This window comes from Camellia sinensis, chromosome 3 (assembly GCF_055761805.1).
Source record: "Camellia sinensis isolate YWXY chromosome 3, ASM5576180v1, whole genome shotgun sequence".
NCBI classification, from domain to species: domain Eukaryota; kingdom Viridiplantae; phylum Streptophyta; class Magnoliopsida; order Ericales; family Theaceae; genus Camellia; species Camellia sinensis.
Window position 1 is genome coordinate 26606914 of NC_138963.1, and position 15476 is coordinate 26622389.

At 37.2% G+C, this 15476-nt stretch overlaps 2 protein-coding genes across 3 annotated transcripts; both read right to left on the reverse strand.

Moving 5' to 3' along the window:
* Nucleotides 1-3188: 3188 nt before the first annotated feature.
* Nucleotides 3189-6197, reverse strand: LOC114313442 (pentatricopeptide repeat-containing protein At2g13600). Of its 2 annotated transcripts, none has more exons than XM_028259831.2 (2): nucleotides 4278-6197; nucleotides 3189-3529 (listed from the first exon to the last, which is right to left on the reverse strand). In XM_028259831.2, the coding sequence occupies exon 1, from the start codon at nucleotides 6042-6044 to the stop codon at nucleotides 4563-4565; it is 1482 nt and encodes a 493-aa protein (XP_028115632.2). In that variant the 5' UTR covers nucleotides 6045-6197; the 3' UTR covers nucleotides 3189-3529; nucleotides 4278-4562. The 2 variants fall into 2 exon arrangements, with proteins under 2 accessions (XP_028115632.2, XP_028115631.2); XM_028259830.2 differs by having other exon boundaries at nucleotides 4048-6171.
* A 5290-nt stretch (nucleotides 6198-11487) lies between these two features.
* Nucleotides 11488-15470, reverse strand: LOC145821386 (uncharacterized). Its single transcript, XM_082917896.1, has 5 exons — nucleotides 14967-15470; nucleotides 14531-14894; nucleotides 14309-14469; nucleotides 12137-13750; nucleotides 11488-11706 (listed from the first exon to the last, which is right to left on the reverse strand). Exons 1-5 carry the CDS (start codon nucleotides 15468-15470, stop codon nucleotides 11488-11490), a joined length of 2862 nt encoding a protein of 953 aa, XP_082774022.1.
* Between the last annotated feature and the right edge of the window lie 6 nt (nucleotides 15471-15476).

A 15476-nucleotide genomic window follows, 5' to 3' on the forward strand; every position in this document is an offset into this window, starting at 1 on the left:
GGAAAGGATCAGGCATTCAAACTTTGGGATATTCAGAAAATGTCTTCTAACGTCACTTGGTACGCTTCTTTTGTTGCTTTTGTTTTGCATTCGTGTTTACTAATTCTCAACTGTACTCTAGTGATTGAACTGATTTGATTCTCTGATGAGTAATAGAAATTTATATAATACAGTAATGGAGGAGAAGTGGAGGAACCTAATGTCCTATTGTTAACTTTCAATTCTTTAAGTTATCCAAAACATGCCCAGTTAGAGAGAAAATTTAGAAAAAATAAAATAGCAACTTTGAAAATATGAACTTAAGGTTGTTGGCATGAATTCTGGCACTAACTTGTATGATGCTCAAAGACAAATTTTAAATTTTACTTAAGGATCACTATATGAAAAAATGTCTGCATAATGTTTAATATTTATAATCCATGTTCTTTAGGTGGGATCTCATGTTAGATATCATTCATATTCGCTGCTGGTCAGTCATATGCTAAATCGTTCAAATATGTATATGCTTACTTGACTTGTGCCATTGGGATCTCTTGCTTTTTGGCTCTAGTTCTTCCCTGGGCATTGACCTAGAGGAATTCTTAGGAATGATACATCTTACATACTCTGCTTACTCCAAAACTTGGGTTTCAACAGGCTTCCTTTGCTTAATGTTCAAACTTAGATCTTTTTCTTTCTCTAAATTTTTTTGTTGAATTAATACACTAGGATGAGTAACTGGAGAATGCGAACCTTCTTAATTGGCTGCCTTCTCCGTGCAGCATGACATTTTTGTCATTGCAAATGATCAATCATGCTGCAAGAGTGTTTATTTATCCAAAAAAAAAAAAAATCATGCTGCAAGAGTGTAAATAATAAGACACAGGCCACTTTGGTTGGACCTTTTCATTTATTTATGCTTAGTTTGTTGCAGCAGAATACGTTTTCTACATTTTTTGGAGTTTGGTATTATTACAAATGGAAGTCAATGGAAAACAATTCTCATGGTCAATGGAAAAAAACTTATTTGAACAGAAAATGTTTTCTAATGGCCACCAAATGCTAAATAATCAGACAGCTTGTTCAAGCCTAAATAGACTTGTAGGAACAAACGGGACTTCAATTGGATCTCCGGTTAGAAAATTAGAAGGAAAATTGTAAAACACAAGACTTAAAAGGCCCGTTCGGGGGCTGAAATTGCGAAATGACCACCGAAACCACTGAAACTTGGCACGGACCGCTTGTTCAAGCCTAAATAGACTTGTAGGAACAAACAGGTCCTCGATTGGATTTCCGGTTAAAAAATTAGAAGGAAAAATGTAAAACACAAGACTTAAAAGGCCCATTCGGGGGCCGAAATTTCAAAATGACCGCTGAAACCACCAAAACTTGGCACGGACAGCCTTTTCAAGCCTAAATAGACTTGTAGGAACAAACGAGACCTCTATTGGATCTTCGGTTAGAAAATTAGAAGGAAAATTGTAATACACATGACTTAAAAGGCTCGTTCAGGAGCCGAAATTGCGAAATGACAACCGAAACCCCCCAAAATTGGCACGAACAGCTTGTTCAAACCTAAATAGACTTGTAGGAACAAATGAGACCTCGATTGGATTTCCGGTTAAAAAATTAGAAGAAAAAATGTAAAACACAAGATTTAAAAGGCCCGTTCGGGGGCTAAAATTGCAAAATGACCACTGAAACCACTGAAACTTGGTACGGGTAACTTGTTCAAGCCTAAATAGAGTTGTATGAGCAAACAGCACCCGATTGGACTTCCCGTTACAAAATTAAAATCAAAATTGTGAAGTTTTTTTTTTTTTGTCAATCTAATATTGTTTTTTCTTTTTTCATCTGACAGATTGGCAATGGTGGAAAATAGTTTGAGCTGCATCCGAAGACTTGATTTTGTGTTTTTGGAAATATTTTGACATAGGATTTTGGTAAATGATTTATGGATTAAATGTTTAGCATCAAAATATTTAGTGTTGTGTTTTTGCAAATATTTTGACATAGGATTTTAGTAAATGACTTGTTGGTTAGATGTTTAACATCAAAATATTTGGTTGTAAGTATGTTTATTGGGATTTTTCATAGCTATTAATTTTGAATTAGTATGAATGTCTTGCACAGGTGTATTATTATTTACATTACATTTGTGTATATATTGTGCACAGGAAAACAGGTGTTTTGGATTATTTTGAACAGGAAAATTATTAAAATCAAAATTTGTGTACTGAATTTTTAGTGACAGGTGGTATTTTGGTCGCTGTTAATATATTTGGCGACAACATATTGTTTTTGTCGCTAAAAGTTAGTGGTTATTCCAAGAACTTTTAGCAACCAAAACTTACTCGTCGTTAAAAACGTGATTTTTAGCGACCAAATTAATTTTGTCGTTAAATAGTGCTTTTGGCGACGGATTTATTTGTCGCTAAAACTACATAGCCTATCCAAATTTTAACCTTTTAGCAACAAATTGTACTTTTATAGCGACAAAATATATGATTTTTGGCGACTAATTTTGCTTGTCGCTAAATGTCTACCTACGGTGACAATTTCTGATTTCGTCGCCAATACTTTTAGTGACAGGCCTTTGGCGACAAGTTGTATATTTGTCGTTGATTCTTTTGGCGACGGAATTTGTACTTTTGGCGACAAATTTTTGGGTTGCCAAATGTGTTTTTTGTTGTAGTGTTATTTACTAATGTTACAATTATTATATCATTCTAAAATTTTATTATTGTATAGCACAAGTAAGAAAAAATGTGTAATATTTACCCTCAGAAACCTTGGGGCAGGTGAGTGTAATTTACCCCAAAAAATATGTTAATAATTGTCCAACAACCTTGAGGGCATTATTGGTATTTTTAGATTTATTGGTAATGACATCAAGCTGGTTTCGCTATCACAAGTAACGGAGGTTTAAATATGGAGGAATCTTGACAATGTCAGTTAAAATAGGAAAGGTTTATGTAATTATTCAAACTATAGGAAAGGTCCCCGCAATTCACCCTAATTTCAATAACTGACCGAAAAGTAAGATGCACAAAAGGAATGGATCATGTGACTGGCCAAGAAGCTCTCTATATATTTTGAAACAAAGTCTACATTTAGTCCCCAAAAAAAAACAGCATCAAGCAACCCTTGCAAAGTGCTTGATGACAGCAGAGGGACGATTGGTCATGAAAAAACAGAACAAAGGAAAAGTCCTTTAAACATGGGGTGGCCCGTAGTTTCCTTGGAGAACACAAGAAATAAATATCTCTTTAACATGTTACTTTAATCAACTATTGAGTTAATTTTCAGCACAAACTGACCAAAGCTGAATTATTTTTTGCATTGTTATATTAACTTCTATATACAGATGCAAAGCTAAGCAACCCAAGAATGAAGTGAATTTCCAATGTCAGTACCTTTTGGAATGTGCCATGGGCTTGGAGCCCAATATGTGAACACAAAGCCCTTTCAAAACTCTTAACACAAAGGAGCTGCAATCCATTTTGGGCCATCTCCATGAAATCCACCAAGAGGGTGCCTTCATCCAACTCTGCAAAACACAAGTGAATAAGATTTTCCCTGAATTGTCCAACTATGTTATTAGAATGACCTTTCCCTTTATTAAGTATATACATCATACCCTGAAAAAAAAAAAAAAAAAAAAAAAAAATGAGAGAGGGTAGAAGAAGAAGAAGGAAAGTCCATGCATCATGCACTTGCTACTAACTGAGAAAAGTGTCATTTAGCATGAAATATATCAATTCTGAATAGTATTATGTGAAGTGGAACCGTGGAACCCCCATAACACCAATGCATGAATTAATTTTTAAGAAAAGCCTAAACCAAAAAACTTCATCCATACTAGTCCACTTTTTATCTAATACCTTTGTCAGTCTATTAAATTGCAGAACAACAATTCTGATATGTTTTAATCAATACCACCATAGTTTACTCCAAAATGCATGCACTTCTAATATGCTAATCAAGCGATGTTTAAATTTGTGTCCATAGCTTCTACATGTTGTTATTGCTGAATACCAAAAGGTTCATTAGTTTAAGAACTCGTACTTTGTAACAGTCATCTTGATTCATGGAGATTTACAGACTTTGGCATCTACACCCTTTGCAGTCATATAACTGCAAAGCCAATCATAACCACATGAGGCTAATTTCTTGTTCCCATCTTTAAGTTAGCTCTTGAATACCTTATTGACAGAAATCTACCATGCCAATTAACATAACATAATTACACAAAACCAAAAACGAGTAATTTGGACTTCATGAATTGATTGGCCAACCTCCGAAGCAGTAATCCAAGAGGAATTATGCAAAATTGCACATTCAAAATTATGCCACCGCCATGAAATGTTTAGCATTTCCTTTCAACCACCAGATGCCTTCCTTCATGATCTACTTCATTGCCAAAAAACCATTTCACTAGTACCCAATTCAAAATTATAAAGCAAGAATCCACCGGAAAGAGTTCAAAGCTTTGGCATCCATAACTGTCTTATAAACCAACACGACGAAGAGAATATCTATGACACTCTGTGATTTGTAACAGCTCCCCAATCTCCATTCACTTAAATACTAACACACTCAGCCATATTGTAAGATAACAACTCAAGGGTTGGATAAATGTGATCTAATTCCGGATGAGTTTCATCTCTTGTAGTAAAAATATGGTTCCTCCCCTTTACTTCAACCCAGCTACAGCCCAACTCTTTTCTTGCCTCTCTTTCCTTCATTTGTCTCCTCATCTCCATTACCTCCTTCCATTTGCCAGCTGATGCAAGGATTTCAATAACCATTAACGATGCACTTGAATTAAAAGGTTCGCGTTCCAAAATCTTTTCAGCGACATGAATTCCCAGTCCCAAGTTGCCCCAAATCCTACATCCATTCAGTAATGTCCTCCAAAAAACAGGTGTGGGCTCAAAGGGCATTCGTATGACAATGTCATGTGCTTCTCTAAGCAGCCCCGCACGAGAAAATAGGTCAACCATGCTGGCATAGTGCTCAGGTCCTGGCGAAATGTTATAATCCATTTCCATACTTTGAAAATACTGCTTCCCTTCTTCTATGAAACCACAATGCGTGCAACCATGTAAAACTCCCAAGAAACTGATACTATCTGGTAAAAACCGTGCTTTTTGCATTTGATGGAAAAACATAATCGCCTCAATACCAAATCCGTGTTGCCCATAACCCATAATCATAGAATTCCAAGTAACACTGTCACGCCAGGGCAACCCCATGTAAACACGGCTAGCATTGTCGAAACTACCTGATTTTATGAACATAGAAATGGATGAATTTCCTATATGAATATTTCTTGCAAAACCTCTTTTAAGGACTTGAGAATAGACCTGTTCGCTCACCGAAAGCATTGCCAGATCAGCAGAAGCAGCCAAAGCACTAGTAAATGAATGTGAAGTTGGTTGGACTCCTGCCAACAACATTTCTTTAAACACATCCAAGCTTTTGGTAGCCAACCCATTTTGCTGTAAACCCGATATAATGGTAGACCATGAAATCGAATTCGGCTCAGGGATTTCCTTAAACAAGCGCCACGCATCTTCTATCTGTGAATCTTGACAAAGTGCGGTAACTATAGCAGTCCAACTGACGACGTTTTTACATGGCATCACTATAAAGAGTTTCAGTGCAATGTGTGTCTTTCTTTCTTTGGTGTAACCCATGATCATTGAAGTCCAAGTGAAAGGACTCTTCTCAGGCATTTCATCAAACAGTTCCCTTGCATCCCCAATCCTATTGTTTTCAAAGTAACCTTTGATCATAACATTCCAAGAAACAGAGTCTCTATGACCCATTTGATCAAACACTTTTCTTGCATGATCTACTTCTCCTTTTAGTGAGTAATCTGATATTGTTTTTGTCAGTGTCACCACATCTTCATTTTTTGCACAGTTTTTACTGCATGCATTTCTGGTGCAGAAGAGTTTGGTGGTGGTGTAAACAGATTTGATTACTCTTTTGCCATTGTTTAATGAATCAATCATAATTAGGGTTATGAGAAGATCATTATGGAATGAATCAATCATATAGCAAATTGTATTTGGATCTTTGAAACACGAATCAACGAACCAAGGCTACACATCGCGTAATCTTTTGAGAAATTAGAGAGGGGATTGGTTTGTGGAGGTGGGCATTCATTGGGCCAGGCCGATCCCGACTGGGCCCAAACTATAAAATATGGAAGACAAAAACGTGAATAACTTCTATATACAAAATTCAAAATCTATCTCGTCTTAAAATAAAATGCTTGCACTAATTAATTTTATATATTTTTAATTATTATCAAAAAAATCTTATTTTTAAAAAAAAAATTAAAGATGCTACTACATTCTACTAACGTCGGACTTCTGTCAGACAGTCATTAGAAATTCACCGGAATGTTCAACATCGCCGGAAAATTGCCGGAATATCACCAGAAATTCGCGAGAGTATTGCCAGAATGTTCTGAACATTACCAGAAGTTGTCAGAATGTCTAGAATATTCGCTGGACGTCGAGAATATCATTAGAAACTCATCGGAATGTCTAGAATATTGTCAGAAAAAAATAATAAACTATGAAATTAAAGTGAAAAAATATAGCAAAATTTACTAACTATTAATAAATTGAAAGAAGAAGAAAAAAACCTAAGAACAACAAACAACAACAATGTAAAAAATATATATGTTATTTTTAATTTTTTGTAGTATTTAAGCAAATAATTTCTAATATTGATCAAACTAAAAAGCAAGTTTTGAAACTATAAAATGTTACAGTTTCAAAATATAATTCTATTAAGTATTTATCCTTATTAATCAAGCTGAAAAACATGTTATGAAACTAAAAAAATTTACAATTTTAAAAAAAGTTATGAAAATTCAAAATTTTATGGTTCTAAAAAATGATTCATTTAAGTACACAAAAAAAATTGAAATTGTAAAATTTTACAGTTTTCACTGCTGGTAATTAAAATTCGAAAACAACTTGTTCAAAACTTGAAAATTTCTCCATTATAATAGGAAAATTAAAGTGTGTAGTACATAAAAAATATTAAAACTGAGAGATCAAAAGAAAGAGACAGATATAAATAGATGCTTGTATCCCGACAACTATTTATTTGTTTAAATCTAGTTGGATCTAACGTAAATCTACTTAGATCTAATGTAGATTTGAGTAAATTTATATCAGATTTGAGTAGATCTACTCATTTCTTTCGCCGTCGGTGAGCACAAAATAAGGAATTGGTGCTCGGTGATTGCCCGTGAACCCCGATCAACGGTGGTTGTCGATCAACGATGACTATACATAAGAAAGAGAAAAAAAAAAAAAAAAAAAAAGAAGGCGTGGTCGTAGTCGTAGTTGTCGTCATCGTCATCGTCATCGTCGATATCAAAAAAAGAGAGATAAAGAAAAATAAGCAAGGTGTAGGAAAAGAGGAGAATATATATGGGTATAGGATTTTTGAGTCTATCTAAAAAGTTTTAAAATTAAATAAAATACACACTTTTCAAAAAAGACTTATAGGTAATTTGTCAAAGAAAAAAATTGTTCCCAAGTCCAATTTGATTGATTTGGTCTTTTATTTTATTTTTTAATATATTCACTTACAAACAAAATTAAATATTGTCTTATCAATTACAAGATTTCATTAAATACTCTTTCATAAAAATAAAAAAAAAATGAAAAAAAAACTGAAAAAAAAAAATTGAATGAAAAGGATGTGCCCATGCCAAGCGCAAATATCTCACAAAGAGTTATGTGACCCCATCTCTTGGGGTTGTGCAAAATATTACTCAATTTTGTCAATCTTCTTGTTAAATGTAAATTGACTTGATTCGCAATTTGAAATTTATAATCTAATTTCAAAATCACTTTATCTCACCAATAGTTAATACACATTTTTTTTAATCTCAATGATCAAAATAAAATTAAGTGTGAAAGAGATCTAAAATGTAGAATTTGTTACAAATTAGTTTTATATATATAATATTAATGTTATATATTATATAAACATTTAATAATTGTTTAAGGCTAGTTTTCAATCATCTAGGTGCCGTTTGGTAACACTTACGTTTTCAGTTTTCTGTTTATATTTACAAAAATTTTAAAAACTCAAATAAAAACTTGTTTGGTAAAATTTGTAATTTATAAATCAATGGTCTCAGTTTATAAATTTGGCCAAAAAATGAAAACACAAAAAATATGTTTCCATTTTGAGTTTTCAGTTTTTTTTTTTTTTTTTTTTTTTTTTTTACCACCCAACACTAGCCACCACCCGCCACCATTTTCCACCATCGTCTTCCACTTCCGCCGCCACCACCACCCACCCTCACCACCACCACCACCACCACTACCACTACCCACCACCCACTCGCCACTACCATCTACCGCCTGCCACCACCACCTACTTGCCACCACCACTCACCACCCACCTGCCACCACCACCATCCACCACCTGCCACCACCAGCCACCCACCACCGCCAGCCATCTGCTACTCACCCGCCACCGCCACCACCACCACCACCACCACCTGCCACCCACCTGCCACCACCACCACCCACTCGTCACCACCTATCACCCGCCACCGTCACCCACCTACCCACCCACCACCACCACCACCCGTCACCTACCCGCCACCACCCACCACCACCCGCCATCTGCCACCCACCTGCCACCACCACCCACCACCCGCCGCCGCCGCCGCCACCACCACCCGCCACCGTCACCTACCCACCCACCATCACCACCCGCCATCCGCCACCCGCCATCCGCCACCCACCTGCCACCACCATCCACCACCCGCCACCATCACCACCACCACCACCACCCACTCGTTACCACCCACCACCCGCCGCCGTCACCCACCCACCCACCCACCATCACCACCTGCCACCACCAGCTACCCATCACCCACCGTCACCACTTTCTACCACCGTCTTCCGCCGCCACTTGCCACCACTCGCCATTTCTCACTCTTTTTTATATTTTAATTTTTTTTAAATATTTTGTCAATTATCAAACGCGTCTGTAGTTTATGTTTTTCTAAAAATCAACAAAAAATAAACAAAAACCAGTTTATAAAATTTTTGTAAATATAAACTGAAAACGTAAACGTTACCAAACACACCCCTAATAAGTTGAAATCATTCAAATTGTGATTTGATTACAGACAACAAATTTGTCAATTTATCTTCACAATTTAATTATAATTTTATCTTTAAACCACACCAACACCCCGAACATTCTCACGACACATCTATATATTGTTCTTATTTTGGTTTGATTGAAGTCCATTTCTTATTTTCTTACAAGCTTGTATATGCCAAAGTCGTAGTGCTACATTTTACAATTTTCTTTGATAAAAATACTTTTTTATAAACTTTTACCAGTAAGAATTTATTCACTCACTCTATAATAATAAATTTTTATCAATAAAAGTTTTTTTAAAAAAGTGTTTTTTGGGAGAAATTTGTGGTGGTAGGTCATTTTCCATATTATTAAAATGACAAAATTAATTTTAAAGAATAGAAAATTTGATTTTTAAATAAATGCAATTAATCAATCTCAATATCTAAGTATATACACATTTGTAATCTCCCCTCTCTGAGAAAAAAAAATTAAATGAAAAAATAAAATAAAATATACATTCTTTTTTTGGGGTACAACGGAATTAAAACAACAATGGAGAAACTACGTCCTCATCCTACCCAAGCCTATTATATCAGTAATAAGCAACTCTCTTAACTCAGCTAGTGGATCATTCATCACCAGTATTTCTTCAGGTTGATTGGCTCTCATTTTTGCCAAAAAATCAGCACACAAATTGCCTTCTTTCCATACATGTTGCACAGAGCAATCACACCCTTTGAGAAGAATCTGGGCATTCCCCACCAGGTTCTTGAAAGGGCATTTGTCCCCTGGTTTTTCTTGTAGCAATTGCACTACCTGTTCGGCATCGGTCTCAATCATGACTTGGTTCATTCCTTTTTGTAGTATGATAGTCAACCCTTTGTATACAGCCCACAATTCAGCTTCTAAACTGGTTCCACTGTGCAATTTTCCATAGTAGCCACACACCCAAGTTCCTCTTTCATCTCTGATTAGGCCCCCAAATCCTCCATCGCCACCAACTCTTTTGCTGCCATCCGTATTTAATTTTAGTCTACCTGCAGATGGAAGACACCAATTAATAACTCTGAATGCAGGTCTGGTCTTGGATATAGAATGAAGGAATGTTTGGTTAATCTCTCTTGAGTAATCCAAAATAAATTTAAAACTCTCTTGACTTGGAGTAGATTTTTGTTCAAAAACCATTAAATTCCTATTCTCCCAAATTTTCCATAAGGAAATAGTAAAAACAGATTGCCAAGAGATGGTATCGTTAAAAAGTTTTTTGTTTTTAGCATTACTCTTGAGCCAATCCAACCAAGGCATCTTCATCATAGGTGATCCCTTCCAAAGGGGACTATCCATCTCCAAAGTACCAGGAGGAGGATTATTCAAGATCAAAGATGCCATATTAGGAGTACATAATCTGTGAACTTTGATCTCATTCCAACTGCCATCAGAATTAAACAGCTCACTCACATTATTATCAACATTACAATTATTGTGTAAGTTTTGGTTAGTATTGGATTCAAGGTCCATAAAAGCCTTGTCTCCACACCACCAATCCTTCCACACATTCACATTGTTTCCATTGCCAACAATCCATTTCACACCCTTTCTGAGGATGTAGCAAGTTTTCATAATACCTCTCCATAAATGAGAGGCTTTTTTGTTGTTTTGCCAATCATACAGAGAGGTGCCTCTCAATTATTTGGTTTTGAGCAACTCACACCACATTTCACCTTTGTTACTAAGCAGGTTCCACTCTAGTTTAGTTAGCAAAGCCAAATTTTGATCCCTGGCCTTTTTTATTCCCAGGCCACCATGACTTTTCATTCTACACACATCATCCCAATTAACAAGATGGATTCTTTTTCTTTCCAAGGTGTCACCCCATAAGAAGTTCTTGTTCAGTCTGCCAATGTCATTGCTTACTCTTTTAGGAATAAGCATAGTTTGCATGGTGTAGGAGGGTATGGCAGAGCTTACTGACTTAATGAGAGTAGCTCTACCAGACATAGATAAGAGGTTAGACTTCTATCATGCCAATCTTCTCTGCATTTTCTCCATGATGTCATGAAAATGTCTTCTATTAATTCTGCCATGAATGAGTGGGACACCCAGGTATTTTCCTAACTCAGAGGTTAGGGAGATACCACATTTGGTGCTCAGCTCTTTAGCCCTCCTTCTGTCAACATTAGAGGAAACAAACATCTTGGATTTATGGAGATTAACCTTTAATCCAGAGATATTGCAAAATTCCTCTATAACAGTCATAATTGTGTTACAAGTTTCCATGGTAGCTTGGCCAAACAACATGAGATCGTCCGCAAAGAACAAGTGAGTGAGGGTAGGACCACCTCTAGTAACTTTCATCCCCTTCTAACTCTTGTTCTCAGCCTTGAAGCTTATCATGCTTGATAGTCTCTCCATGCATAAGACAAAGAGGTAAGGGGATAAAGGGTCACCTTGTCTCAAACCCCTATGGGGTTGAAATTCCTTAAGATGTTCCCCATTCCAAATAATAGCAATCCTCACAGCAGTAACACAACCCATAACAATATCAATGAAGTTTTTATCAAAATTGAACTCCTTAAGGGTCTGTTTTAAGAAATCCCAAGAAATGTTGTCATAAGCTTTTTCCAAATCAACTTTTAAAATCATGCCCCCTTGCTTCCCTTTTTTAAGGTTTAAAGAGTGAATGATTTCTTGAGTTATGATTATATTATCACTAGTGTTTCTTCCAGGTATGAAGCTACATTGATTGGGTCTAACAATTTTACTCATGAAAGGTCTAATTCTACCAACAAGGATTTTAGAGATAATCTTATAGGTCACATTACAAAGACAATAGGCCTAAATTATTTGATGCTCTCCAGATTTTCAACTTTAGGAATTAAGGCAACAAGAGTTCTGTTAATCTCTCCAAGAATATGCTTGTTGTGAAAATAAGTTTTAACAAAGTCACAAACAGCAGGACCAACAATAGACCAGTAGTTATGATAAAATATAGCTTGAAACCTATCTCTACCATGTGCTTTGAAAGCACTATATTTTTCACAGCTTTCCAAACCTCCTCATCAGTGACATTACAAGTAATAAGTGCATTCTCAGTCTCAGTCAATTTACTACTCCCCAGATTGCTCCAATGATCAAGAGGACTAGCAGTGGATTGACTAAACAGATTTATGAAGAAATTAGTGATCATGGTTTTTAGAAGGATAGGTTGGTCGATCCAGATGCCTTCCTCATTTTTCAGAACATCAATTCTTCTTCTTCTCCTTTTGGTCAGAGTTGTAAGATGAAAGAATTTAGTATTTCTCTCACCCTGGGTGATCCAGGTAGCTCGGGATTTTTGAAACCACAGTAGTTCTTCCTGATAGAGAATTTTGTTATACTGTTCAACAAGGTCCAATTCTAAGGTGTGAAGGCTATGGGAATACATGTTGGCTTGGGATTTTTGCAAGCCTTCAATCCGCCCAAGAAGCCACATTTTTTTGCGAAAAATATTACCAAAAACTTCTTTATTCCAAACACTGGCTTCATGAGCAAGAGTTTCAAGCTTACTTAAAAGAGATGGGTGAGGATTGGTCCAGCTCTTAGTAACCACAGATATAAAATCATCATAATTAATCCACGCAGCAAGGAATTTAAACGGCTTACAAGTAGGATTAAAAGGAGACATACCTTTTGTGAACACCATCATAGGGGAATGGTCAGAATATGTGCGAGGCAAGTTGCGAACAGCTCCATCAAAAAAGCTAGTTCTCCACTCCGTATTACACATAGCTCTATCCAACCTAACCATGGTATTAGCCCATCCTTTCCGGTTATTAGACCAAGTTAGCCTCGGTCCTGAGCAGCCTAAATCCATTAGCTTACAGTTACTCATCCTCTCATTAAACTTCCTGCTTCTTCTGTGATCTTGACTCTGGCTCAGATTTTGGTTACCAGTGAAGCTCCTTTTTTCATTACTGGTGGAGAAATCGTTAAAATCCCCTACAACTAGCCAAGGATCAGTCATATTCTGCGAAATTGCTTTTAGGTGCTTCCAAAGCTCTTCATGTTTGTTGTTGTTTGGGCTTGCATAGACAACTGAAAGCAGCCAATCTGGGAAGTCTTGCCTGGATATAGTTGCTATAATCAATTGGGAACTAGCCTCAACTACTCTAACATTAACCACATTTGGATTCCAAATCATCCAAATGCCTCCACTGCGGCCAATCGGATCCACGTGAGCAGAAGCAGTGAAGCCTATGCAATTAAAAAACTTTCCCACAGATGTAAATTCCACTTTGGTCTCCATAAGAATAAGAAACTTTGGTTTATGGATTTGAACAAGTTCTCTCATGGTTCTCTTAAACCTTTGATTTCCTGCCCCCTTGCAATTCCAGATCAACATATCCATGGAAGGTATGGTATGACTTGGTATTGGGGACTGATCTTCAAGAGCCAGATAGCCCCTCACAGCTTTGTGGTTGTCTTCCATCGATTTCATGGGGGACATCATCACATAGTGCCGATTCTGACTTGCCTCCACTTGCCTCCATGGCTGGATTCGCACTTTTACTTCCTCGTTCCATCCTTCTGAGGCGGTGAAGTGAAACACTTCTTTCCCTGGTGTAATGGCCACCATCACTCTGTCCTGAATCAATGTATGTTTCAGTGTTGGTAAGTTTTCCCCTTCCTCCTCTATTTTTGTCTGGCGGTTCTTTGTGTTGGGGTCTGTTAATGTTGGTTTTCTTTTGGTTAGGTTCAGAAGTGTTGATGGTGGTGAGTAAGGGGGTTTTGGATGGTTGAGGTTGATCAATGCTGGTGGTTATCTGGGTGGGTGGTGTGATTATGGGGTTGGTATGGGTAAGAGTAATCTCACTTGTTCCCAGGACTGTCTTAGGATTGCGTATCTTCATGTCAACTACCACTGCTTTGCCCAGTCTAATCTCCTCTTTTTTTGTTTTTTCTTTCCTCTTCAGGGCTTCTTCACTATTAGCTCTTGTCTTATACTTGAAGCCCATATCTAGGTGGGTTTTCCCTCTATGGGTTTTATCCTTTCCTGCATGGGCTGTGTGGCCTTTAGAATGAGCTCCTCCTTCTTTGAAGACTTCAAAACTATTGCTACGTGAAATGGGTTGCTCCTTTTGTATAGATGAGTTCTTTAGATTCTTTTTTCTTTTGGACACTATCATCCACAGCCCAAAAGTACCTGGGTTGGCCTCCAAATTTTGTGTTGCATTCTTCGATTCTGGCCCAATGTTAGTGCTACTGCTGGTTTCCAGCTTCTGGTTGTCTTCTCCATTTGTTCCTTGTGTCTACTCCAGCATCTGTCTGGGGATCTCTTGGCAAGCTTCCTTCCGGTGTCCAATCCTGCCACAAGAAAAACATAGTGAGTGAATATGCTCATACTCAAAGTGATATGTGTGTTTACCTATCGAGAAGTGTGAGATCAGAGGTTTTCGAAGATCCATCTCCACACAGACTCGTGCATATTTCTCTCGTGCTGCCATTGCTGTGTTGATGTCTATTTTCAGATGAATGCCCAGAACTTTTGCAATGTGATATAGTGCCTTCTCATTATAATACTCAATGGGTAAAGTTGGGAACCGCACCCAAATTGCAGTGATATCCTCTTCTGGTTCATCAGACATGAAGTCTTGCTGCCACTTCCTTACCATCACGTAATGGTCCATCACAATCCAAGGTCCACCAGTGAAAACTTTCATGTAATCATCTACCATATCAAACTTGACAATGAAAAATCCATTACCTATATCAAGTGCTTCAAAATCAGCCTGCAATCCCTAAATTTTTGTCATTTTTACCATGAACAATTTGTAGCCTATGCTCTTTCCCAGCAATCTCACGATTAAACATTTTTTCCACGGTTCTCTGATTTTCAGTAGGAGAGCTTTGGGGATTTTAACTTTAGGAACCCCATCTCTTTCCTCATCCATTGGTTCGTCTTCTGCTTCAGAACTCTTTGCAGTGGATTCATCCTCCTCGTCCGATGAAATCTCTTCCACATCGCAATCGAAGAAGTTCTTATTTCGGCTTTCATTAAATCGCGATTGGAGGAGGGCTTGTTTAAAGGAGAGAGAAATATTATGGTTACCCTCTATGATTTCCATCTGATCTTTGTCTGCAACTTCCTCCCTCTCATTAGGGTTTATAGCTTGCGATGGTTCTGTTTCAACGCTGTTTGCCCCTGATTCTGTAATCCCCAACAAGGATTCACTCATAGATGCATCCTCTGGGACAGTGGTGCTCTTGATTTTTTTTGTACTTCGGATGAGATGGTCCTTCTCCTCCATTGAGCAACCATGTTCATCCCGTTGGTCTACCAGCCTCAGAGCTTCATCAACGGTCATTTTCTA